General features: G+C 42.6%; 1 protein-coding gene across 1 annotated transcript in view; it reads right to left on the bottom strand.

Moving 5' to 3' along the window:
* Positions 1-22,850, bottom strand: part of PTPN11 (protein tyrosine phosphatase non-receptor type 11) — a 39,525-nt gene that overhangs the window by 7,827 nt on the left and 8,848 nt on the right. Inside the window, exons 3-13 of the mRNA XM_006259779.3 lie at positions 22,249-22,443; positions 20,898-21,090; positions 19,060-19,176; positions 18,356-18,469; positions 10,889-10,985; positions 9,395-9,474; positions 9,097-9,255; positions 5,904-6,035; positions 4,384-4,538; positions 3,595-3,662; positions 2,605-2,756 (exon numbers count right to left, since the gene is read on the bottom strand). Of these exons, the coding sequence (XP_006259841.1) occupies positions 2,605-2,756; positions 3,595-3,662; positions 4,384-4,538; positions 5,904-6,035; positions 9,097-9,255; positions 9,395-9,474; positions 10,889-10,985; positions 18,356-18,469; positions 19,060-19,176; positions 20,898-21,090; positions 22,249-22,443 (1,462 nt within the window). The remainder of the gene's footprint in view (positions 1-2,604; positions 2,757-3,594; positions 3,663-4,383; positions 4,539-5,903; positions 6,036-9,096; positions 9,256-9,394; positions 9,475-10,888; positions 10,986-18,355; positions 18,470-19,059; positions 19,177-20,897; positions 21,091-22,248; positions 22,444-22,850) is intronic.

Genomic DNA, 22,850 nt, shown 5'->3' with positions numbered 1-22,850 from the left:
TGATACAAACTTCTCAAATGGGTATATCTAGCAAAGGTTAATTCTATGCTGAATCTTATAACTGGATTTTGATTTTAAGTACATAACCAATGCCAATTCAAGCAGCAGGCATATATTATACCATAAGTAACAGCAAAACAGAATCAGAAGTCAGCTCTACTACATGATTAGACCAAAATTAGTTAAGAAACAAACTAGGAAAATTAAAACCTAAATCTTTTCTTTCTCTGACTTCCTTAATTCATTGCAATTATTCCTACTATTTAGTGCAATTATTCCCCCCACATTTCCATTAGTCTTAATTAGAAATAATTACTCTTGAGTTACTTCAACATTTAAAAGAGAGATGCACAAATTTATTGGAAGTAATATCTAAACAAGTTCACTCTGCAGCTTTCATACATCCGGAAGAGACAGGCAATATTTAAAAAACACAATCCTTAATTATATCAAGACTTGGGAGGTTCTCAATGCTGCAGGGTAGCAAAAAATATTTCTAGAATGGAGCCGGGCCAGAAGAATCTCAAGCTGTGCCCTTTATTCTACTGCTCCCTCAAGCCATGTTTGCTCCCCATTTGTATCCCAAACATAAGTCTGGAACACTGTCATGTAATTATATAAGTAATTCAGGATCACATTCACTTCCTGCAAGTGATGCACAAGGGTTGTTTTAATCCAAAGCAAAGAGCAAAACATGAAGCAATGGGTTTTAGCTGCAGCAGAGTAGATTTAGGTTAAATATCAGAAGGGCTTCCTAACTGTGAGTGCAGCAAGACAATGGAGCAAGCTATGCAGTCCCCTTCTCTGGAGGTCTTCAGCAGAAGCTGGATCAGCATCAGCCTAGGATGACTTAGGAACAGGAGATCCTGTATCTGCGCAGAGGGCTGAACTAGGCACCCCTCAAGGGTCCTTACCCTTGAGGGGTGCCTAGTTTGAATGTGTATAGTCCCACCTACCAAGTGGCCTAGCTGTGAATGAGGATCCCACTGGTGCTAAAGTAAAGATAAGTTTAGAATCCAGTTTGATTCCCATTTTCATTTTAGTAAAAATTGTACAGGGTGATTACACCTCTAGATTAAGTCTGGCCATTATGGGACAGAGAGGCTGATCTGTTTGATAGTATCAATATTATAGTATTTGAACATCATCTGCCCCGCACAATGACAGAGAAACATTTTTTTTCTTTAAATGAAATGCTGCAAGGAAAAGACTGTATAAACAAGACATGGAAATGTGAGGTCTGCATGGAACTCGTGCATTTTCTAGTTTTAGTGAGATTAAAGGCATTGCCATACAAGATAAATGTCTAAATGGAAATGCCACAGGGCTGTTTAATTAAAGCTGGTGATGATTACACATGTTATGAAGAGGTTGTGAATGGTTGGGAGTCTGAGACAGATCGGTAACTTTGCTATATCATCATACAGCTGTGGCACAGAAGAGACCCTGCCATTCCAGGAAAGGATAAGAACCCAGGAGAGCCATCATCTAAAGCAGGGGTGGCCAAGCTCCATCACGTGTGCCACAAATGGCACAGGCAGCTGCGTGCATGCCAGGGAGGGGACACGCAGCACAGAGACAGACAGAGCAGAAAGCAGAGCAGCAGATCAGGCGGGGGAAGGGATTTGAAGTGACCGTCAGGGAGGATGCAGGGCTAATGTGTGGCACATGTGCCAAAAAGATTGGCTCCCACAGATCCAGAGTAAAAAAGAGATAAAACAGCCAAGAAGGAAAAAGAGTATCTAGACAGTCTGTTCTCCACTGAGAATAGAGATATCAATAAATGAGATGTGTAAAATGGTACCAGTGCTGCTAGACCTTTCAAAGTAGGGAGCACCTTTCCGTTTCAGTCCTTTACTAGCCAGCACTCATCACAACACTCTCACTCTGCCCTTTTGCTCAAGGGACTCTGCTCTAAATGCTCTCTGTTGGAGATTATGTAACACTTGAACCAGTTCTTATATTATTGCAAAGACTTAATTAAGCCCAACATGATTATCTTTTAACACACTTGAATTTTAACACACCCTTGAAATGGGTGTTACAGCTGCTAATGTTTGAATTTAATTACTGTACTTAAACCTATAAGTAAATAGACACCTAAATAACTTTTTTAATCTGTTCAATACACAGGGAAGCATAAGCGTGACCTCTTTATGAATTCAAAGCGACTTAAGCTTTCATTCTTCGCACAAAACCAAACCCAAGTGTTGTGGTGAATGGCAGTTCTGGATGCACAAAAAGCAGCGCCAGACACTGCTGTATGTTCCAAGAAAATATGTGGAAATAGCAACAGTAATGCAAGAACCTTCCAGATTGTCCATCTAATGTGGGAAGAGTAACCTAACATGAGGCATCTTTCCAATTTTCCAGTTCCTTCAAACAGATTCAAGCAAGTCTGAAGGGTGGTTACTTGAAACATAAAGCACAGCTTTCCAAAGTAAAATTAATAAAGTTAAGGCCCTTCGTGATATACTTGATCACACTAGTTGTACCTCAAGCAGGCATAAAACCGAGGCAATTCCTTTTGTTCCTGTGACAGCAGATGGTTCCTAATTAACAAAGTGCTGCCTTCAGCCAATTCTAGGTTTATGACCAACCCACCTGCTCCTCTTCAATTCTGCGCTGAAGCGTTTCAATGTAGTGCTGTACTGCCATGTAAATAAATCGGTACTGTGCTTCTGTCTGAACCATTCCTGACCGCTGAGATCTCACCATCTGAATGGTCTTCGGAACATCAATATCGCAGTCCACTCCTAGGAGACACCACCACAGCGTTAAAACTGCAATATTCTCTTTTCATCTGAAAAAGCTTTGGGACATGGACTGTTTTTTCACAGGCTTCTATAACACCCAGTGCATTTGGCTGCTACTGTAAGAAGTCATCAGGCATGGGCAACCGAGTGCTTGACTGTTTGTTCATAGACAGACATTACTATAAGAGCAGCAAGCCAAACTGTTCTGAAGGGGGGAAAACGGCCCATGTTGGACTGTGATATAGTGATTCTCAACCTTTTTAGACCCAATACATCTCTTGAAAAATTCCAGCTCTTTGTTTCCACTTGTTTCTCTACTATAGGAAAATTGAGAGGGCAATTCTGGCATTGCAAAGAACTCAAAAAGACCACAACAGGTGAGAATGTTTTTAACACTGTGGATTCCTGTTTGAAATCTCTGGATTTACTTCTGAATCATGGCTGTAGACCTGACAGACCTAACATTGGATAGCACCCTGTGGCACTCCTGAAAGGATCTCAAGGCATCTCAGTGTGCTGTGGCACCATGGTTGAGAATCACCGAGCTATATAAATCCATAGTAAGCCATACACAGTCCAGTCCTCAGCTAGATAGTCACTTACCATGGTTTTGGCTACTAGACTTACTGAAGTTGGTGACTTACTGAAGTTGTTTCAGAGAAGGCAGTTTCCAACAAGTGCACATGCCCTCCCCCCCCTCAACACACACACACTGAAAGGTTACTGAAACTTAGATTTCATAGACGTTAGACTTATCACCGCCAAATCTCTCCTTCATCCAGACCACAAAATTGGTTCTTCATAAATTCTCCAAAGCAACAACAGAACTGGGACCTACCTTTCTCTCTGATTATGTCAATAAGAATATCAATCACAATGAAAGTTCCTGTTCGCCCAATCCCCGCACTGCAGAAAAATAAGAAAGCCATTATGTTTCACCTTTCCGAACAGGCAATAAAATCAAAGTAGCCCACATAAGCAAGCAACTAATACAAAGATGCTCTAGACTTCTGGACTGCATTCAAACACATACATTTGAGCCCAGGAAGGCCAGAGTTAAAATTAAAAGACAGCACATGAATCATATGAGACAATAGCACAGTTCATCATTTAGGGGTTGGTAATATACTTAGATTAGAGAGAAGCACAATCACACCTGGCCCTATACTTCCAAACAGAAATTATTAGTCTTCAGGGGAAGGGAGAGTGTCTCACCTTTGGGAAGAGAATAATTAGAGACCCACAGAAAAACTGGATTCCTATGGTGCAACATCAGAAACAGATGTAAACAGAACCGTGTACCACTCTCAAAAGAACCTGCCTCCTAAGTTCATTTCTGATGCTGTATCATTTTTTTCTCTACCCTCCCCACCCCAGCACCATCCTGTGATACTGATACTAATATTTGCCCTGGGAGAAAGGCAACTAGTGTGGCACCTCCCAAATTCCAGAGGACTCATACAAGATTACTCATCTATCAAACTTTGGGTATTCACCAGAAGAGCCAAAGACCCAGGAAAAAAAACTCCGCTTGCTTTTTCAGAATTTGAATGCTTTCTAACCACTTGGTGAAGAGCTCACCAAGTAGAACCATAACAAAGCTACGAGTTACATTGTGTTACCATACCTGCAGTGCACCACCACAGGTCCTGCATCCGAGATGTTTTCCTGCTTGTGGTGAACCTCCTCCAAGAAGTCCAGAACGCCGCCCGGATCGCTGGGAACGCCATGATCAGGCCAAGTTCTAAAGTGATACTGCCAGACTGTTCTCTCTGTGTTCCCCTGAAAGACGAGTTGTGTGTGAAGGAATGAAATCTTTCCAAAGAAATCCAGCTGAAAGCGTATATTTGCTCAGAATGAGGCAGACTGAGTTTGAGAAAAGGGGAAGAGACAAGCAAAGCCTCACAGTTTTCTGGGGATTCAAAGATTAAGACAGGTACCCGTTGGCTTGATTACGAAAACATTCCCCTTAGCTATCCAAATCCCATGCTGCTTCCTTCCCCTTCCAGGCAACATACTGCCACCAAGGTAATCTTCCTGACCTTCTGCCAGCCTTACTGGGGCCTCTGCCTCGAAAAAGTCCTCTATGGCTCCTTGATTCTCTAGGGCATCCATTTCCAGCAGCTCCTTGTCCTCACCTTTAAGGTGCTGCAAGGCTCTGTCCTTGTCTACTTACCAGACCAAGGCCCTAATCCAACAACCCAACTGCTTTCATAATACTGAAATCGGGGTTCTTTTCTCTTCCCCGGCATATCCTGCCACTACCCTGTTTTCATGATGACTTCAGCCTAAGCACCCTGCTGCTTCCCTTCTCCCAGAGCTGCCTCCACCCTTCTTGCTACAGATAGAGCATTTTATCTCAGCATTTCTCAACCCACAGGGCACAAGAATATATGCAAGGGTTGCAAACAAACTTTAAAAACGGATTCTCCTTTGAAGGAGAATCCATGGCTTTTCCCTTGCAGGCTGGCAGAGTTCCAGCCTGCGAAGGTCTCCTTAGGGTCCCCCCCCACACGCCACACACCCACGTCCTGTCCCACACACTGGGGGGCTGGGGCCAGGGGTGGGACTGGCCATTAATACTTATAAATGGGTCCTGGTACAAAAAAGGTTAAGAACCACTGGTCTATCTGATCTCATTTCCCATCCTTCAAATACCTCCTTTTCAGGCTCATTTCTGATGCTGCCCCTTCAAGAAGTCATTTTCATAGGCACATGTTCTAGGATCCAAATATGATGTCTACACACCTCTCAGCAAGAAAAGTGCCTTGCTATCACCTTCCCATTACCATTTTATGTTTTCTTGTACTCAATCCTGCCAAGCATAAGCTCTTCAGGGTAAGGACCGCAATATGTTTTCTTAATACAAGATACCGGGATGCTTTGGGGTATATTAAATAAACATAATTTAAACCCTGAAAAATAATTATACCTGGCTATAGAGGAGCAGTGAATGATAAGGGGGGAGAACCAGGACACAGAACAGCAGCACATCTACGTGAATGCTACCTAGATTTGTTTATCACACTGCTGCTTCCCTCTCTGCTTGGAGCCAATTGAAAGTTTTAGCCTCCTTTTGCAACCTACATTAAAATGTTAATGGTTCTTAGGCACCCTCTGAACACAAATGTCTACTGATGTACTTACCTGCCCAACCTTAGAGAGTTTAAGTTCTCTTAGTGTGTAGTCATGAGCTGCACTTTCCTTAACGTTCCTAACACGCATAACACCATATTCCTTTAACGAGTATTCGTCAGGCCAGTACTTGACGCACTTACTCTGGAAGATAAAACAGAAGTAGTTCATATCAGCCTTCAGGAACCTGGTTTGTTGTGTTTTGTTTTTTAATGGTTTGTGAACATTTAAACACAGTCTACACACAAGTAGGTTACCAATGGTTAACACACGATAGACTAAGACTAAATTGATGTCCATTCAAGCAGTGCATTTTTTATCTTGAACATGGGAAGAAGACAGAGAAAAGCCTGGCTAGCAAATCTGAAAATGCCATTTTCTTTTGGCAGCTTTCCTACTGCAGTTAACATCAGCTTCTCTTCAGTAGTTGTTACTATCATTTTTTTTTTTTTGGAACAAGAATATGACACCTGCACGAGCAGCAGTTTTAAATACAATGGAATGCATTACCTCCACATGCAGTTCTATGGCCAAAATTTAATATTTAAAGCTACAGGCATCAGTCAGTGGAATGGGTCATTTTTAGTGTAAAAAAACCTTGGAAGAACATTTTCCCTCCATCTCCTTTAGAATCAGAGCGTTGAAGGTTTCACAAGGCCTCTAGTCCACCAAGCTTGCAAGGGTATTGTTCCCCATGGTGCACAAACTAATGTCACTGTAGTTTTTAATCTTCCAAGGAACGGTGGACATTTGAAATCAAGTGTTATTTGCAAGTCAGTCAGAATGTATTCCATATTACAAGGAACAAGCTCTCCAGAACCAAGCAGTAATAGTAACACCTAGAAATAGTGTTAGGTAATGGCTAGGAAAAAAATGATTTTTGTGAACCCATGACTGCAAGCCAAGTCCACATGCTGTCAGGATGAACTATTTGTAACAGAGAGTTAGACAGTTCATCTAGCCATACCAAATGTAGACTTATCCAGTGATTACTGTGGAGGGCTGCTTTCCCATAAATACGTGTTTAGCCTCCAACATTTCACTGGCAAAACTCAGCAGCCGATAGAAAACATGTCAGCAAGAAACTTTTCCCTCTGCCAACACAAGATGATGTATGACTGAGGGACATTTTTGAATGCATTCACCAGCATCCTTTGGAATAAAATCGCTTTTTGTTGTTATTTCTTCCCCAAAAACACAAGCTGCACCAAGAACCGTGTCTTGCATTTATACTGACATAACCATTTGCAGTTCTAATACAAGACTCCAAATGAGGAGCAGCTGTTGGTATAAATAATCTGAACATGTAATATTAAGCAGGCATCGGCCTGGGAAAGGAGATGCATATCCATAAGCTCTATAGCAGCTCTCCTGGACTACGTTATTTTAATATGTAAAGATTTGTTTCTTTTTGCTTCTCCTACAGCATGTTTTGAAGCCTTATGAGCCCTAGATAGAACCAAGATGATTTCAGAGTCTCTTCCTTCATCTCTGGGATGGATGCTTCCCTCTGCTTCCTGTAGAGCTGAATGCACCTTGGCCAAGAATATAAAAGCTTTCATATCAAACTAGGACAGTTATTAGCAACTCTAAGGACAGAAAAGGTTGGAGGAAGCTCACAAACACTCAGCACATGATGCACTGCTTTAATAGTCTAATTACAGAATCAGTTCAGACAGCTGTGTCATTAGTGCAGCCTGCAGACTAACAATCAGTAGAGAAATGCCAGGAAGCCAGTGAAATGGGCAGCAAAACCACTGACCGATGGAACAGGGAGCGAAACCTATGTGGGATAGCCCCAGCTGGGGCTGCGGCAGCCTCTAGCAGCACAAGGGTAAGCAAGTACATCTGGGAAGTTAATGCAGAATAGAGGATGCATGATAAAGCCCCACCTCCCCCTATCCTTCAGGAACTTGCTGTTATCTCCAACAAAAGCTGTAAGCATTCATCTTCAACACTGTGTGTGAACATTGCTCAAGGAAAGGATGTGGAACATTAGGCCTCCTCTCACTCAAGATTTCTTTAATGCAGTCACCACATTGGGCGGAATATTTTCATTTCATTCAATGATGTGATACGCAAGAGTCAAAACATAAAACATCATGTTGACAAAAGGTGGAAGACAAAATGTAGGATAGGCAGAGAAACCGAGAAGCAGCAGACTGTCAGCAAAAACGTCTGCAAAAAGGCAGAGGCAACACATTTCAAGAATTAAATAGGCTGGCCCAGAAGTGGGATAAGATTGTCGCTATTCTAACAAAGATTTTTTAGCTATTTTTCATTTTTCTGTTTCCTTCCCATTCACCCAAAACATCCTGCAAAGCTGGGATGCAGAAGCAAAGTAACAGCCTCAGACTGCAGAGGGAGGAGGCGGAAGGGAAGATAACATGAGATCTCCCTGCATGTCAATAAATGAGATGAGCTTTTTGGAATACATTACTGAGAAAGTTCCTTCTTGCTAAAGTAATGTTGTATTGCCCAAGCAGCTCACAAAAGGCTCAGCAAGCAGCTGTGCTCATGCTGAATATGGCATTAGGCTGTCTTTATGGGCAGAGGAACATGACTTTAGAAATAAAAGTGCTAAGTCATTCCTGCTTTAGGGATTCTCATCCACCAGAAGCAGTTGTAATCTAGAAAGTTAAGCACTGTGTGCAAAGGCTTTTACTCATACCAAGTGTGCAAAAGGGTAAAAGGAGGAAAAAGAGAGACCGTTACATTTGTCCAGTCCAATGAAATGCTACTGAGACCTTGGGGAAAATGTGGTAGCAAGTTTCACTCACTGCTTTGGTGGTTTGCACTTGACCACTGATGCACTCCAACATCATTTTCCCACCATTAGGAGAAAAAAAAAATCCACAACCTGCTTGCATAAATAAAATCCACTGAAGCTGTACAACCAAAACCTCTGGACTAATACGAACAGCAGTATATAGGTACAGACACGGTAGATTCACCCCTCAAAATGCACAGAATGCTTGTCTGATTGCATCAGCTCCCGTTAAATCGTTTTGCAGTAAGGAAATTCAGTTTTTAAAGGAAAGCCTGATTCTATGGGATAAGTGTACCCTTTGATTTCCACTTCTGCTAATGGGAGGAAAGGGCACTCCTTTGGGATCCCAAGTCAACACACCTGAAGTGTGTTTGTTCTTTACTTGTAGTCAAACAAAATGGCTTCTACCAGGGCCCACTAGAGGGTCCATTTTACCTTTCCTCTTTCGACTTCCTTTGTCGTCATAACGATAACTCGAGAATTTTCCTGGAACACCATTCTCCAGAAGTCATTCACCGTGTTCTGTAGGCAGCCTTGTGTAGCAATGTAACTTTTTTTTGGCTTTGAATTGTTGCACTTCGTTTCAAATTCAGGCTAGAGATGAAGACAAGCACCAGTGAGCTATGACAGGTGTGACTTTTAAGACAAGCACAATTTAGTTTTAGGCGAGGGCAAAAGAGTAAGTGTGCTTTGTGCCAGTGACGAAGATTCACATGGGCAGTTATACACTTACCATAATAATATTAGCATTGATATAATCTGAAACAGGCTCATTCGGATCACCGTCGTGTAGAACCACTCTGGTATGATCAACTAGAAGAATAAATTCCCTGTTAAGCAGCCACACTCCGATTGCCAACGTAACCAGTTCCTTAATATCAAAACTATTCAACGTTCACAGTCAGCATATATTTTCCTACTTGCCATTTCTAATGGCCAGGTACCACCATTTTTCCCTTTCCAATGCTTCTTACAATGCCATTTTCAAATTTTGGAAGATATTAAGATCAAACATTATGTTGTTTGTTCATTTCACTCTGATTCACAGAAGTTTAGGGCTGGAAGGAAGCTCGTGAGAACATGGGGTCCAGCCCCCCTGCTCTGGGCAGGAAAGACTGCTGGGGTCAAATAGCCCCAGCAAGGTGTGCATCCAGTCTCCTTTTGAAGATCTCCAGGGTTGGTGCCTGCACCACCGCTGCTGGGAGTCTATTCCAGAGTCTGGCCACACAAACCATGAAGACGTTTTTCCTTATATCCAGCCTGAAACCTCCTTCTAGGATTTTATGACCGTTGCTCCTGGCTTGAAGCACTCAGTGCTTCAAAATTTGCCTATGCAATTAAATAATGGTTTATAGATCCACGTAACATTTAAATGATTCTATTCTGTACCAGAACACCATAGCACTCATACAGGTGCTGTTCTGATCACTGACCAGAAGTTTAGGGTTTTCATGCAAGACAAAGCCGTCCAACCAGAGACCTGTGAGGGGTTACGTTGCAGCCCCTAGTGCTCCTGCCTGCCCACCGCTCCCCATACTGCTCTGGCTACAATAGCAGCTGGAGTCTCCAGGCTCTCCCCCCCTCCTCTGCCTTAGGCTTCCTGCCCCCGCCCCAGGGGGTAGGGCAACACAGTACTGGGAGCTGAGGATGAGCCTAGGGCTATGTGGGTGTGCAGTGCAGAGGTTGGGGAGGAAACGGTGCAGTGGAGGGGGAAGGGCAGGAGGTAGTGACCACGCAGTTGAGCAGTGGGGCATCCACCAAGGGCAACTGTGCACAGACCCTCTCCCCCACACTGTACCATGCAGTGTGCAGCCCAAGGGGGCCAAGAGCCTGCAGACTCCATTCGTGCAGTCCATTGGCAATTTGGCCCCTAGCTGCTTAGAAGTTGGACAGCCCTGGTATAAAAAAAAATGGAGATATGTAGGGAGGTGAACCTGGTGGCATCAAACTATCATGCAGCTTACAATATTTGCCTCTTACATCCCCCTATGGTTGAAAACAATACAGGCCAATATTAGTATCAGAAAATTCAAATCTAGCTTATTTTTACAACTGTTAAAAGGAGAAGTGATTGCTATCTAGAAGAACAACAAAAAAGCAATAGAAACATTGGTGAAACTGGATCACTGGTCAATAATTAAGGTCACAGCAAAGAACATGCACAAAGTTGAACAGCCTAAAGTTCAGCTGATAGGGGGGAACAAAGGAAAAAATTATTAATACTTACAAGGTAAAATGTTTTTGTATCTATTCTTGTTTTTGTTTTCTTGCCGTTGACCCTCTTTACGACTATACAGTAGCTTGCATTCTTGCTGCTGCAGAGTCTACATGAAAAAACAGCACAAACAACTGGTTTCAAAGGTGTGCTACATTGTGTTTGGCAAAACTGACCACCCAGCACAGTGGCTCACTCAACGTTTGATCTTCATACTAGAATGCTGACGGAACAAGGTCTCATTATTTTTCTGCTGCAGTCAAGTTGGTTAAATAAGAGGCTGCTTCAAAGAAATCAGCATGTTGAATTAGGAGATACAGGAAAGCAAAATGACTACACGCACGCACGCACACAATCACGGAGGTAAGAGTTTCTCTTTAATCCAAATGAAAGTTGCATCAGTAAGTTGCCAGACCACTATGTGGAGAAGCATTTACCCGTCTCTGCAGGTTGATACCTTTGTTTTTTAAATATAAATTTAACTTTCTCCTGTGGAAAACTGTGTAAGGGACCAGTTTTTGAAAGCTGGAACAAAAGGAGTTTTTTGTGTAGAAATCCTTGGGCCTAAATGGTAACCAGAACAACAAACCAACCACAACACCCAAGCTAATGCCTAAAAGCTCTCATCACTGCACTGTTCAGCACTTGCGAGAATTCAAAAATAACGTCAGCGTTTTGCTCACCTCGGCCACAAAGAGGTGGCCCAGGCAACAACAGATTGTCGTTGCTACTCTAAGAAGGAAAATGAAAGCAAGTAGACTGGACCACGAAATGTGAACAGACAGCAAGCAAGAGCCATCGATCTCTGGAGGTGGCTGAAAGCCTCCTACTAAGTCTCAAAACCAAACACAAAGATACTTAATCATATTTCTCCCAGCTGCTGAGTCACAGGAAGAGAGGAGGGAAAATTTCTACTTAGCCTGGCACTGTCTCCAATGCTGCTTCTAAATAACAACTCTGGTAATCTTTTGAGCATATGTCTATAAAAGGATAATGGCATATTTGTGATTTGGGCTTCTCTACACAGTCTGAACCAGATACCTGGGGATCTAATTTGGCCTGAATTCTTGCCTTCAGGTGAGCAGGTATGTAGCAATGCCCGAGTCCCAGAGGCAAGTTCCCCCAGATTATACTGCAATGCCACAACACGAACAGCAAGAGAGGATTCTTCCAACTGCCAAGCAAATCCTAAACAGCGAGGGAAGAGGAGGGAGCACAGAGGGGGAAAAATACAGCAGATTCAATATACGCATTGTAGACTAAAAAAAAAAACATAGCAGAGAGTGAGGACAAGCTGCTCAGACAATTAGAAGCAGAATACTGAGAAGAAAAGGATATTCCAACCCTTGTCACAAACTATTCCCTCGCATCCGTGCTATGCTAGAGTCAGAATAATCAAGGCAGACATGTCCCACACTGGGTGAGACAGAAAAATTAGCACCAGGGAAAACAACAGGACTTCAACTGTTAATTTCTATCTCCCTTTCAAATGTTAATTAAGCCTCCTCGCACCCTTGAGAAGCGAGGCAAGTATTTATCATCCTCTTCATTAGATGTGGCAAGAGTGCCTCCGACCAGCGAGCAGAAGGATGGATATGGACTTGAAGCATTAGCTGGCTTCAATCCCACCCCTGCTACAAGCTTCCTGCTGAATTCTTGGGCAAGCGACGGAGGGAGATGAGACCTGTGGTTTACATTAATGACCACTGAGTTAAGCCAGAGAAAAACCCTGGTGCAAACTCTCTTGCTCCAGCCTCTGCATGCAGGGGGATGGAGCCTGGCTGCAGGCCTTCATACTGTCCTGCCCCCCACCACGCCATCAAGGCTTCTGGGAGCCGTGGGGTCAAGTGAGGGGTGTCACCCCCTGTCCCAGATTTCTTTCAAAATAATATGGTTAGGCTATCTGATTCAAGTTCAATCGGTGCAACCATCCAACGTAGATGAAGTGCAGCTCTGTGCTCCGTTCTCAGTCTATAAAAAATGGAGATGACAGCAGCTCCTTACTTCACAGTGGTGTTGAAGACTAGAGGCATTAAATATGACCAACTAACCAAGTACAGACAGTATGGCAGCAGCAAAATTGGGAGTCTTGACTCCCTCCCTTCACACAGATGTTCCTGTTTCACCTGCCCTGTAGCTAGCTACTTGCAAGCCCCTCTCCGCTGCATTCTTCTGCTACTTCTTGCTATAGCACCATACCATGATTCACTGGCTAGCTGCTAGCTCAGGAACAATTTTTAGGACATTCAATTCTGTTAACCATTGTTTCAGGAAAAGAGAGCCCTAACTTCAAGAGCAGACAAGGTGTGGTCATGGTGGATGGGTCGGTTTCGACCTGGAAGGACGTGGGCAGTGGGGTCCCGCAGGGCTCGGTCCTTGGACCGATACTCTTTAATGTCTTCATCAGTGACTTGGATGAGGGAGTGAAGTGTACTCTGTCCAAGTCTGCAGATGACACAAAGCTATGGGGAGATGTGGACACGCCGGAGGGCAGGGAACAGCTGCAGGCAGACCTGGATAGGTTGGACAAGTGGGCAGAAAACAACAGGATGCAGTTCAACAAGGAGAAATGCAAAGTGCTGCACCTAGGGAGGAAAAATGTCCAGCACACCTACAGCCTAGGGAATGACCTGCTGGGTGCCACAGAGATGGAAAGGGATCTTGGAGTCCTAGTGGACTCCAAGATGAACATGAGCCGGCAGTGTGACAAAGCCATCAGAAAAGCCAATGGCACTTTATCGTGCATCAGCAGATGCATGACGAATAGGTCCAAGGAGGTGATACTTCCCCTCTATCGGGCGCTGGTCAGACTGCAGTTGGAGTACTGCGTGCAATTCTGGGCGCCACACTTCAAGAGGGATGTGGATAACCTGGAGAGGGTCCAGAGAAGGGCCACTCGTATGGTCAAGGGCCTGCAGACCAAGCCCTACGAGGAGAGACTAGAGAATCTGGACCTTTTCAGCCTCCGCAAGAGAAGGTTGAGAGGCGACCTTGTGGCTGCCTATAAGTTCATCACGGGGGCACAGAAGGGAATTGGTGAGGTTTTATTCACCAAGGCGCCCCCGGGGGTTACAAGAAATAATGGTCACAAGCTAGCAGAGAACAGATTTAGATTGGACATTAGGAAGAACTTCTTCACAGTTCGAGTGGCCAAGGTCTGGAACGGGCTCCCAAGGGAGGTGGTGCTCTCCCCTACCCTGGGGGTCTTCAAGAGGAGGTTAGATAGGCATCTAGCTGGGGTCATCTGAACCCAGCACTCTTTCCTGCCTATGCAGGGGGTCGGACTCGATGATCTATTGAGGTCCCTTCCGACCCTAACATCTATGAATCTATGAACCAACCCTCTTCACTGCAAAACAAAAACAGATCCCATCAATACACACTCTCAGATCTAGTGGTACTCCAGCATCACCCCACGTCTTGCCACCCTTGAACCTTGGACCTACTCTCCGCCCTCTCCTAACCACTCAAAGCAAGAGGCATTTGCAAAAGCAAACTAAAATTTGGGAGTGTCAAGCACATTTACCAACTTTTATGTCTGGCTTTGTTCCTGCCTTGCCGTATGACCTTGGACAAGTCTCCTATCCTCCACGCCTTTCAGTTTCCCCATCTCAGATCACAGCAATACAGTGCAGAGGCTTAACTTCTGCAGTGCATCCAGGGCAGAATGCTATGCTACTCTGAAGCAGTGTCATTCGTAATCAGTGGCAAAGTAAAGACTCGCTTAAGCATGTGTCTGCCTTTCTGCAAGAGCCATCATCATTGCACACCTCTGGTAGACTTGGTTCCTAATGAGCATCTGATGTTCCCATCACTACACATTTAACTGCATTCATTTTATAACCTGCGAACAAAATTTACCCCTTGCTTCCTTCATTTTGGGCCTCATTTTGCGGAGGTAACAAACTTGTCTTCACTTCATATCGTTTATTATTATTGCTCCGTGCATCCCCAAGGATAGATCCATGAGCAGCAGCTAGTTGTAACAAGCCCATTAAAAGATGTATACAGCATAATAATAAATCTGGGATGTTCGTTCTCAAGTCGTTACACCGGCCAAGTACTACATTCACCAAAAAGGTTTTCATAGATTTCATAGACATTAGGGCTGGAAGGGACCTTGGGAGATCATCGAGTCCAGCCCCCTGCCGGTATTTTTTCAAAAGCAAAGGAGACTAGGGCAGACAGCCAACATCTCTATCTGGGGGTTCACAGGAAAAAAGAGGGATGACATCCTTCGACATGCCTAAAGAGGAAGTAATTTATAAGAACCATCTGGAGAGCCAGACCATAAAATGGTGCAGGCAGATTTTTATGGACAACCTGGAGACTTCCACAGAGACAGACGACCAGTGGTTGTCAAATGGAAACAAAAAGCAACTTTCGCATTTTATAAGATGGCTGCATTTCAGAGACCACCATTTCATTTCACCTCGTAAAGACATATTAAGGATTAGCATCACTCTTTCTGAAGGGCAGTGAAAGTGAAAGGAAGCTGGGATAAACATCTTGCATTTGTCTTTCCCTTCCATAAGATTTCTGGCTTCTCAGGGAATAGCAGTTTTTGGGAAAGCTGCAGGGATTTATCTACTGCCATTTCGCTACAGGCTAGTCACACTGAATCAGCTACAAAGCAAATTCTTTGCCAGTACTCCACCAAGACCACAAATCATTGTGAAGAGGCCAGAAGGAGAAGGAAGAAGGAAAAGGTAAATACAAAGTGTTAGCTCAGTCTTTATTTATCTGAGTCTACAGCACATTCAAAAGCACAGCACACAGGAATGCTTTGCCCACTGCATAGTTAGATATTCATTCACGTATCACCCTTACCACCACCATTTACAACAGGGAAAAGAGAAAAAGTCAAGAGTGACTTGGGGCACTTCCTCTGAAACCTAAGGCTCAAAAAGGGTACCTCCTAGCCCAAGTGTGACCCAGTTAAGCTGCTTTATTGCGGGTTTAAGTCCAGCTGTGGTGTGCATAACTGTACAAGTGCCATCATACAGTAATTATTTGAACACTCCAGTGACCATAGTCACAAAGGCTCCTGCTAACTCCTGCTAACCCACGTGGAGGACATTAAGGCTGTTCTTTGAACAGGCCAAAAGGTACTCATTCAATCAGGATACAGTGAGGTACTGCCTTAGATATATAGATGCATACCTTACCTGCTCTGTATTTATCCTAGGCTGCCTCCATCTCCTTTCTGTTCCCCCAGAATAGTGGAGATCAGCTGAGATAATTCTGTTAATAGTACCTATTATGAGCTCCGAGAGCAGAGAAAGAAGTCTGAAAGAAAGGGAGTTGGAAGCTATTCTCCCTTCCTCGTTCTACACATTTTCCTGATCAAGGCTGGGAATTGTCTTTTTTTGCCTACAGATTGTCCAGCCCTTAACTTCTCCCAGTTTAATTCTCGCCCAAAGGCCAGCACCACAGGATTCCCTGCTTTCTTGCTGCCATCTGCTGGTGATCGAATATCAATCCTACAAGTCATTAAGGAATTCCTTGATATAAGCCTGCCCTCCAGATTCACATCGGGATTTGTAGAAATGATTAACCATCTTCACACTTTTTTAGTCTTTGCTCCACAATCACTCCAGTTGGTAGCAAAGCTTTAGACCCTAGGGATAACTCCAGTGTGCTGTGGAATATGGTATGTAGTGGATAGACTGAGTTTCTTCTGAGAAGTTACTGATCTCAGCAGTATTTTCTATTTTAAATGTAAAAAGAAAGCTGTCCCAAGTGAGCAGAACCTTTCAGAGACAGAAAGGAAAGAAAGGCTACATGCAACCAACCCAAGGAGCATGGAAGCATTGCAGATATGTAAAATAAGCAAAGTTGAGAAAAGTACACCCCCTTCTTTTTCTTCTGGTAGGAGGATGGAAGAGCTAGATCCAAGTGGAGGGGCTGCAGTAAAACAAAATGAAAGTCAGTCCTTCTGGGGTGCTTTCAGGAATGCCTAGATTATACAGCCACCATCACAGCATCATCTAAAGTTAACAATGAAATGCCCAAAAGCTCTCACCAACATTGATGTTTTCAAAACATGATGGTCAAACACCCATCTCAAGGACAAGAGAGGGTCAGAATAACCAACGAGACGTTCCATTTACATCTTGCTACAGGAATGTGTATTTGTGCCTTGCTGTCACACCTGCCCTGACCAAACAATTTTCCTTCAGGGTTCCACTTTCTAGGCTACTTATTTCCTTGTCAACTTAAAAAGGTACATGAAAATGCCATTACTATTCAATACAAAACTTGATGAGCCAGCATTTAAAAAAATGGAACCTCTTTCCATTTACAGACACTGATATTCACTATCCATTTCTAAATACCATAAGAGGAACACAGGAAAACCAGTTAGTCTGGAAAATATGACTAGCACCTAAGCTTGTGCTTAGAAGATACAAGAGTACTGAACATGACTATTCAAAACTGAAATCAAAAAAGGATATCACTTTCATATTTGTGGAATTTTTCTGAAATTTCTGTCAAGTTGAGTTCTGTGAAGAGTTAACCTGGATACTGACTTTACAAGATTGGGTAACCAAGACAATACAGTTTTCAGTCAAAAAACTAATCAATCAATCAGTTGAAGTTTTCTATTGTCATTAGTTAATCATTTTTAGAAGGCAAATAGCAATTTAAGTAGTTTTCTCAGGTCACAACTCCATTCGATTCAGTGTTCCTTCCCTACCTGCTCCAGACAAAAGTGCAGTTATTCTACCAGAGAAAGGCCATTCTGAAAATCCTAGTCTACGAGTTAGATGATCAAATCCCACTAAAGTAGATCCTGGTTTTTAAAAACACACACAAACTATTTTAGGTGTTCTGTCTTTTACACCTGTTCACCAGCCACCTCAGAATTGGACTACTTCACAGTTTCCTCATTTGTGAGAATCATCTAGTGGTTAGACTGGGTTAGACCCAGACTTCTGGGTTCAATTCTTGGTTCTACCACTTGCATGCTATGACATCGTGGACTAGTAATGTAGCCTCTCACCCTTATTTTACCCACTGGAAGAAGAAGGATAGTACTTACCTATCTCACCAAGATGTTACAAGACTTCAAGTTGTTTTACAAAACTACTGAAGTCCACATGAAAAGAACCAGAGACATGCAGATGGATTCCCAGCTGGGTTTTCCAGTGAGCCAAAAGAAAGGTTCACTGAAAGGCAACAAGGCTCACATGCCTAAGCCCCAGGCATTACTGATCCGCCACATACTGGTGGGGACAGCATGACTTGATACTGCATTAATATTGTGGAAGAGCTGGTTTAAGCCCTCACAGCTCAGAGAAAAAAGCACGCGATTCAAGCATTCCTCTTTCGTGACCATGGAAATACTGTTTGAGCAAGAAAAAATAAAGATTTGAAGGGGGCAGGATCCAAGTAGCTGGGAAAGCAGTGACAGAGCCAGAGTTGTAGCACAGAGACTGCACCTGTTAACAGAGCATTAGAAACATCATCATCTACCTCAAATTCTTCCCAGAAGCCTTGCTTGACTTTGTCAGTGGTCTCTGCTAGCTTGCTTAGCTCCCGCACCCGGCTTTCAATCTCTGCAGCATTAATACGGGTTGTGTTCAGGGGCTAAAAGAAGAAAGATGTTTTAACAGTAAGCAAAGCTACGGCAATAAGGACAAAAAGACCTTTGCTAACACAGCTCTCCTACACTCAACATGTTCTGTACAGGTATCACTCCAAATTTTTAGGAACACGGTATCACTATAGGTTTTGGAGCCCACTTAATTATGAGAGTGTTCCAGCATGTATCAGCAAATGGGGACCCAACATAAGCAGACACAGGTTTATGGCTCCCATACTCCGCATTAAAGTGCTTCTCTCTTTCACTTCTAAGCCAGCTCTTAGCATCATTATAAACCTACTCTTCCCAGTGAAGCCAAGGGAATTTCTAAACCAATGAAGAAGTGTAGGATTAAGTCTTTATGGACTGCTAAAAAAAAACACCCGCAAAGATTAAAATCCAGTCTTCACATTTGACTGAAAGATTAAGCTTTGTTGTAAAATAGGATGCAAGTTCTCTTTGCATTAAAATAAAAAAAAGGGGTCTTTTTCTGATACCTGCCAGAATATAAAGAAAAGAGGTGGAGTGTCCCCCAACACAGACTGTGGCCTAGAATTAGCTCATTCTTAGGCTCAAATACGTCCCATTTACTCACCTGTTTGAGTTGCAGTACTGTGCCCAAAGTTTCTACCATGGGATTCTTCTTATAGTGTTCCACAAGATCTGTCAGCGAGTCAAATTTTTCCCCTCCACCAACATCGTATTTCAGATCCTTCCAAGAGAGAGATTCAGTGTGTGGTCATTCACAACCATGAGCAAGGTCTGCATTGACAAAGTCTGCATTAACAGTCCCCTGGGCTGTTCAACCCACTGGAATCCTTTTAAGTAAGTTCTTAAAATACACATTTAGACTAGTCCTACCAATCCTTACTGAAAACAAAAAGAATGCCTTTGGAGGGCCAAATCCATTGAAAATGGTATCGATTTTTTTATTAGAAACTATTACATAGGAGTTAGGTTTTCACATGGAGTTAGGGGCACAGCTTCTGAATCAAAACTCACTAGACCTTAAATGCTGGAAGCTGCAAGTGGCAGAGTGACAGGGGAAAGACCCTGGCCATACTCTGTTCACTCTCCCTTTCAGCATCCACTCTCTGCTGGTGTGCGACACGGGACACTGGGCAAGATGGACCTGGGGTCTGACCCAGTAAATTGCAGTCCATATGCTATTAGTTTTATCTGCCTTTTTAGGATACCAGTCCCTTTACCTGAAGAAGGGCCCAATATTCTGCCCAGACTGAACACTTGCAATATATATCACAAGAATTCCAGAAGCAAAACTTGTCAGTCAGTCAAAGCAAATTCCCCCACAAAATGTGATAGTGTGTCCTAGAAAGCTGATATTAGTACTGTACTCCCCATTTGAAAAGAGTGAGAACACAAACTTACTCTCTCATCTGCTACTAGCATTTTTGTGTTTGTCGCAGCTCATTTGAAGATGTGGAAGGGAGCTCAATAATATTTTAGTTTAAGAAAATCTGGGAAATACACACATTTTAAAGGCTACTACATGAAGAACATACAGAAAATGACCTTGAACTGCATAGGATGTTTATCAAACAGAGCTAAAAAAAAGCCACACAAACACTCCAGCAGTTGGGCTCTTTATGTGCTAAGTATCTGATCAACATTTCCCTCTAAACTGTTAGTCCCCCTGCATTAAAGGGAAGGGTTACTTGTAATTTTTTTTTCCTTTAGAGACAAAAGGCCTCACAAGGATTGTATTTTCCGGAAGTGATTAAAGTACTTTCAAATTTATCCCCCATCCCCAGGCACAAATAAAATGGTTCCAAGAGCAAATATAAATCACCATAAATTCTTGATAGACTTAGATGATTTAAACATGTACTTCAGTAAAAACAAACCAACCTACACAAAGCTTAGATTGTAGGTACTACATGTTCATTGGATTGTGCATTTAAAGGATGTTGTTGGTTTTTCTGAAAACACATTAAGAAGAGACGCAAGGATTTATCTGCCCGCACAGCAGAACCGTGAAAAACTCACATAGATGGATTCCTACTACAGTTTTCCAGGTCTATTACATTAACAAAATAGACGCATTCAGACAAGACTACAACAAACTTAAGAAATATTCATGAAAATGAAAGGCTCCGTCAACAAAGGATTTGAGACAGATCTCTGATGCAATCACAGGTAAGCCTATTAGAAGCTTTTAGCAGTTGAGATATGCTATGGCATGATTCAATCGGGCACAGTCAGGCAGAAAAATAAAATCCTAACAGAACCCTGAAATTCTCCAAACAGCCCGTCTGAACTAACAGATGATACACTGTACATACAGCAGCATCTGACAAAGACAGACAGACAAACGCTGAATATATCTGAAAAGTCTGTAATGCTCTGCTGCCACAGCAACAATCCCCCCAGGGGAAATAGTCTTTAAAAGAAGATGGTCCTCTTTTGTCATACCTGGCACCGAATCATGACGTGTGTCACTTTAGATTTCCCATCGTTACACTCCCCTTTATCATCCCCTGTCCGAACAGAAAGGACAAAGTCTCCAGGGTGGCTTTGACTCTCGCGCACAAGGAAGCTTCCATGTTTTCCTTTTTCTGTTAATAATTTCTCAGCTTCTTTTCCAGAGAGGTGCCCATGAAACCACCTTAAATGAAAAATAAATACAAGTGTCTTTCTCATCACTTTACCCAGGACAGTGTGCAACTGAGTTTAAACAGTTAGAAACAAGCCAAGACATTCACCCTACACTGAAGGTTAAACGGCTATGCGTTGTCACAAACATACAGAGAAACTAGCAATGTAGAGAAAGGAGAACCTAGAAAAATTTGGACAAGAAGCTCATGTATGTGTGCACACAGCTGTACATATAAAAAAGGCAAATTACTGTGGACAAATTAATTTGGAAAGGATGGCAGAACTTTCACACATCAAGAGCTGATTTAAAATATCCAGACACTTGTACATTTAAGACAGCAACCAAGACTTTCTAAAATTCAATATAAATCATGAAAAACTAGCAAGAATTGACATAAGTACAAATCAATTTCAGTTACTGCATTCTTAAAGCTATAATTTCCATCATATTTAGGCCAATGATCATGTGATGCACTTGAATGATTTCTGTGTTCTCATTTATAAACAAAAGGGATGCCTTACATTTTGTAAAATATGGTTTCTTCAGACCAGGCGATGGCTTGGCTCTTATTTTTCCTTGCTGTTTTACTTGACCATAAACTGATGTTCACTAGCCACAGCGCAGAATAACTGGCCAAGAATATTTCCAAAGAGAATTACACTTACTTTGGAAGGATCTCTTAACTGTACTTCTTTCATAAATATTAAAAGACTAGGATCCTACTGATCAATGTTCAGCGCTAAGATAAGCGTGAGCAATTTATGGATTTGTCTTTTAAACAAATATATTAATAACACTGCAAAAAAAGATGCCCTACAATGTATAACAGAAGTCACTACAGTAACAGAATTATTCTCTAAAGCTTTTACAACAACAGAATTTTCCAAGAAGGACCAGAAAGTGGGCTAGGGGCTTTAATATTAGAACATGCAACCACTACCAGGGCTTATCCTTTTCAGTCCAGATTCTATCACCCTTACTCCTCTTACTTGCTTGCTACCTTATTTTGCAAGAAGCTGCACTGAAAGTGGAGGAACTGCTTACAAACTGAGGTACTGCTACACTTACTCACATTAGGCGTCTACTTCTATTTGAACAGTAATTATGGGAACATGTGGCAAAGTGAATGGAAGCCATGTTTTTTCTATTACTACTTGTCTCTCTAACCTTTCAGATGTTGGATCAGCACAGTTGAGTGGATACTTCAACTCTATAACATCACCATTCTTCTCTTTGAGCTGTCCATGGTGTTCCATGTAATACTGAACTAACTCAGCCAAGGTGGCAAACTTCTCTCCTCCATACAGGTCATAGTAGTCACCTGTGTTCTGGATCTTGATATGGGTGACAGCTCCATTTCGCCTGTCATTTATTACACAAAGAAAAAAAAGAGGGGGAAAAAAAAAAAATCAACTTTACACAAGTTCACCGACATCAAATCAAATCACTTGAAATCATGTGTTCTACAAGGCTGAAAATGATAGCGATTCATCCTTAAGGCTACATCAGTCACCTTTCAGCAGGAATATTGCAACAGATTAAGTTGCTTCATCCATAGTGTGTAGTAACTACACAGCCAGTAGCCGGGCACTGAAACAATATCCAGGGTTATAAGAACAGGAAGTGGATGTTTAACAGTTATCACAGAATTAAGCATGTTTTAGTTCTATAGTTGTTGGTTTTATTGACCTAAAACAGACTCTGAGTCCCCAGAGTCTCCAGCAAGAGCTCCTTAGGATTCCTACATTTGATTTGCAGTTCCCAGAAGG

This window comes from Alligator mississippiensis, chromosome 10 (genome assembly GCF_030867095.1).
Source record: "Alligator mississippiensis isolate rAllMis1 chromosome 10, rAllMis1, whole genome shotgun sequence".
NCBI lineage: Eukaryota > Metazoa > Chordata > Crocodylia > Alligatoridae > Alligator > Alligator mississippiensis.
Note: the sequence above shows the minus strand (reverse complement) of the source record. Positions and strands in the feature narration are given on the sequence as shown.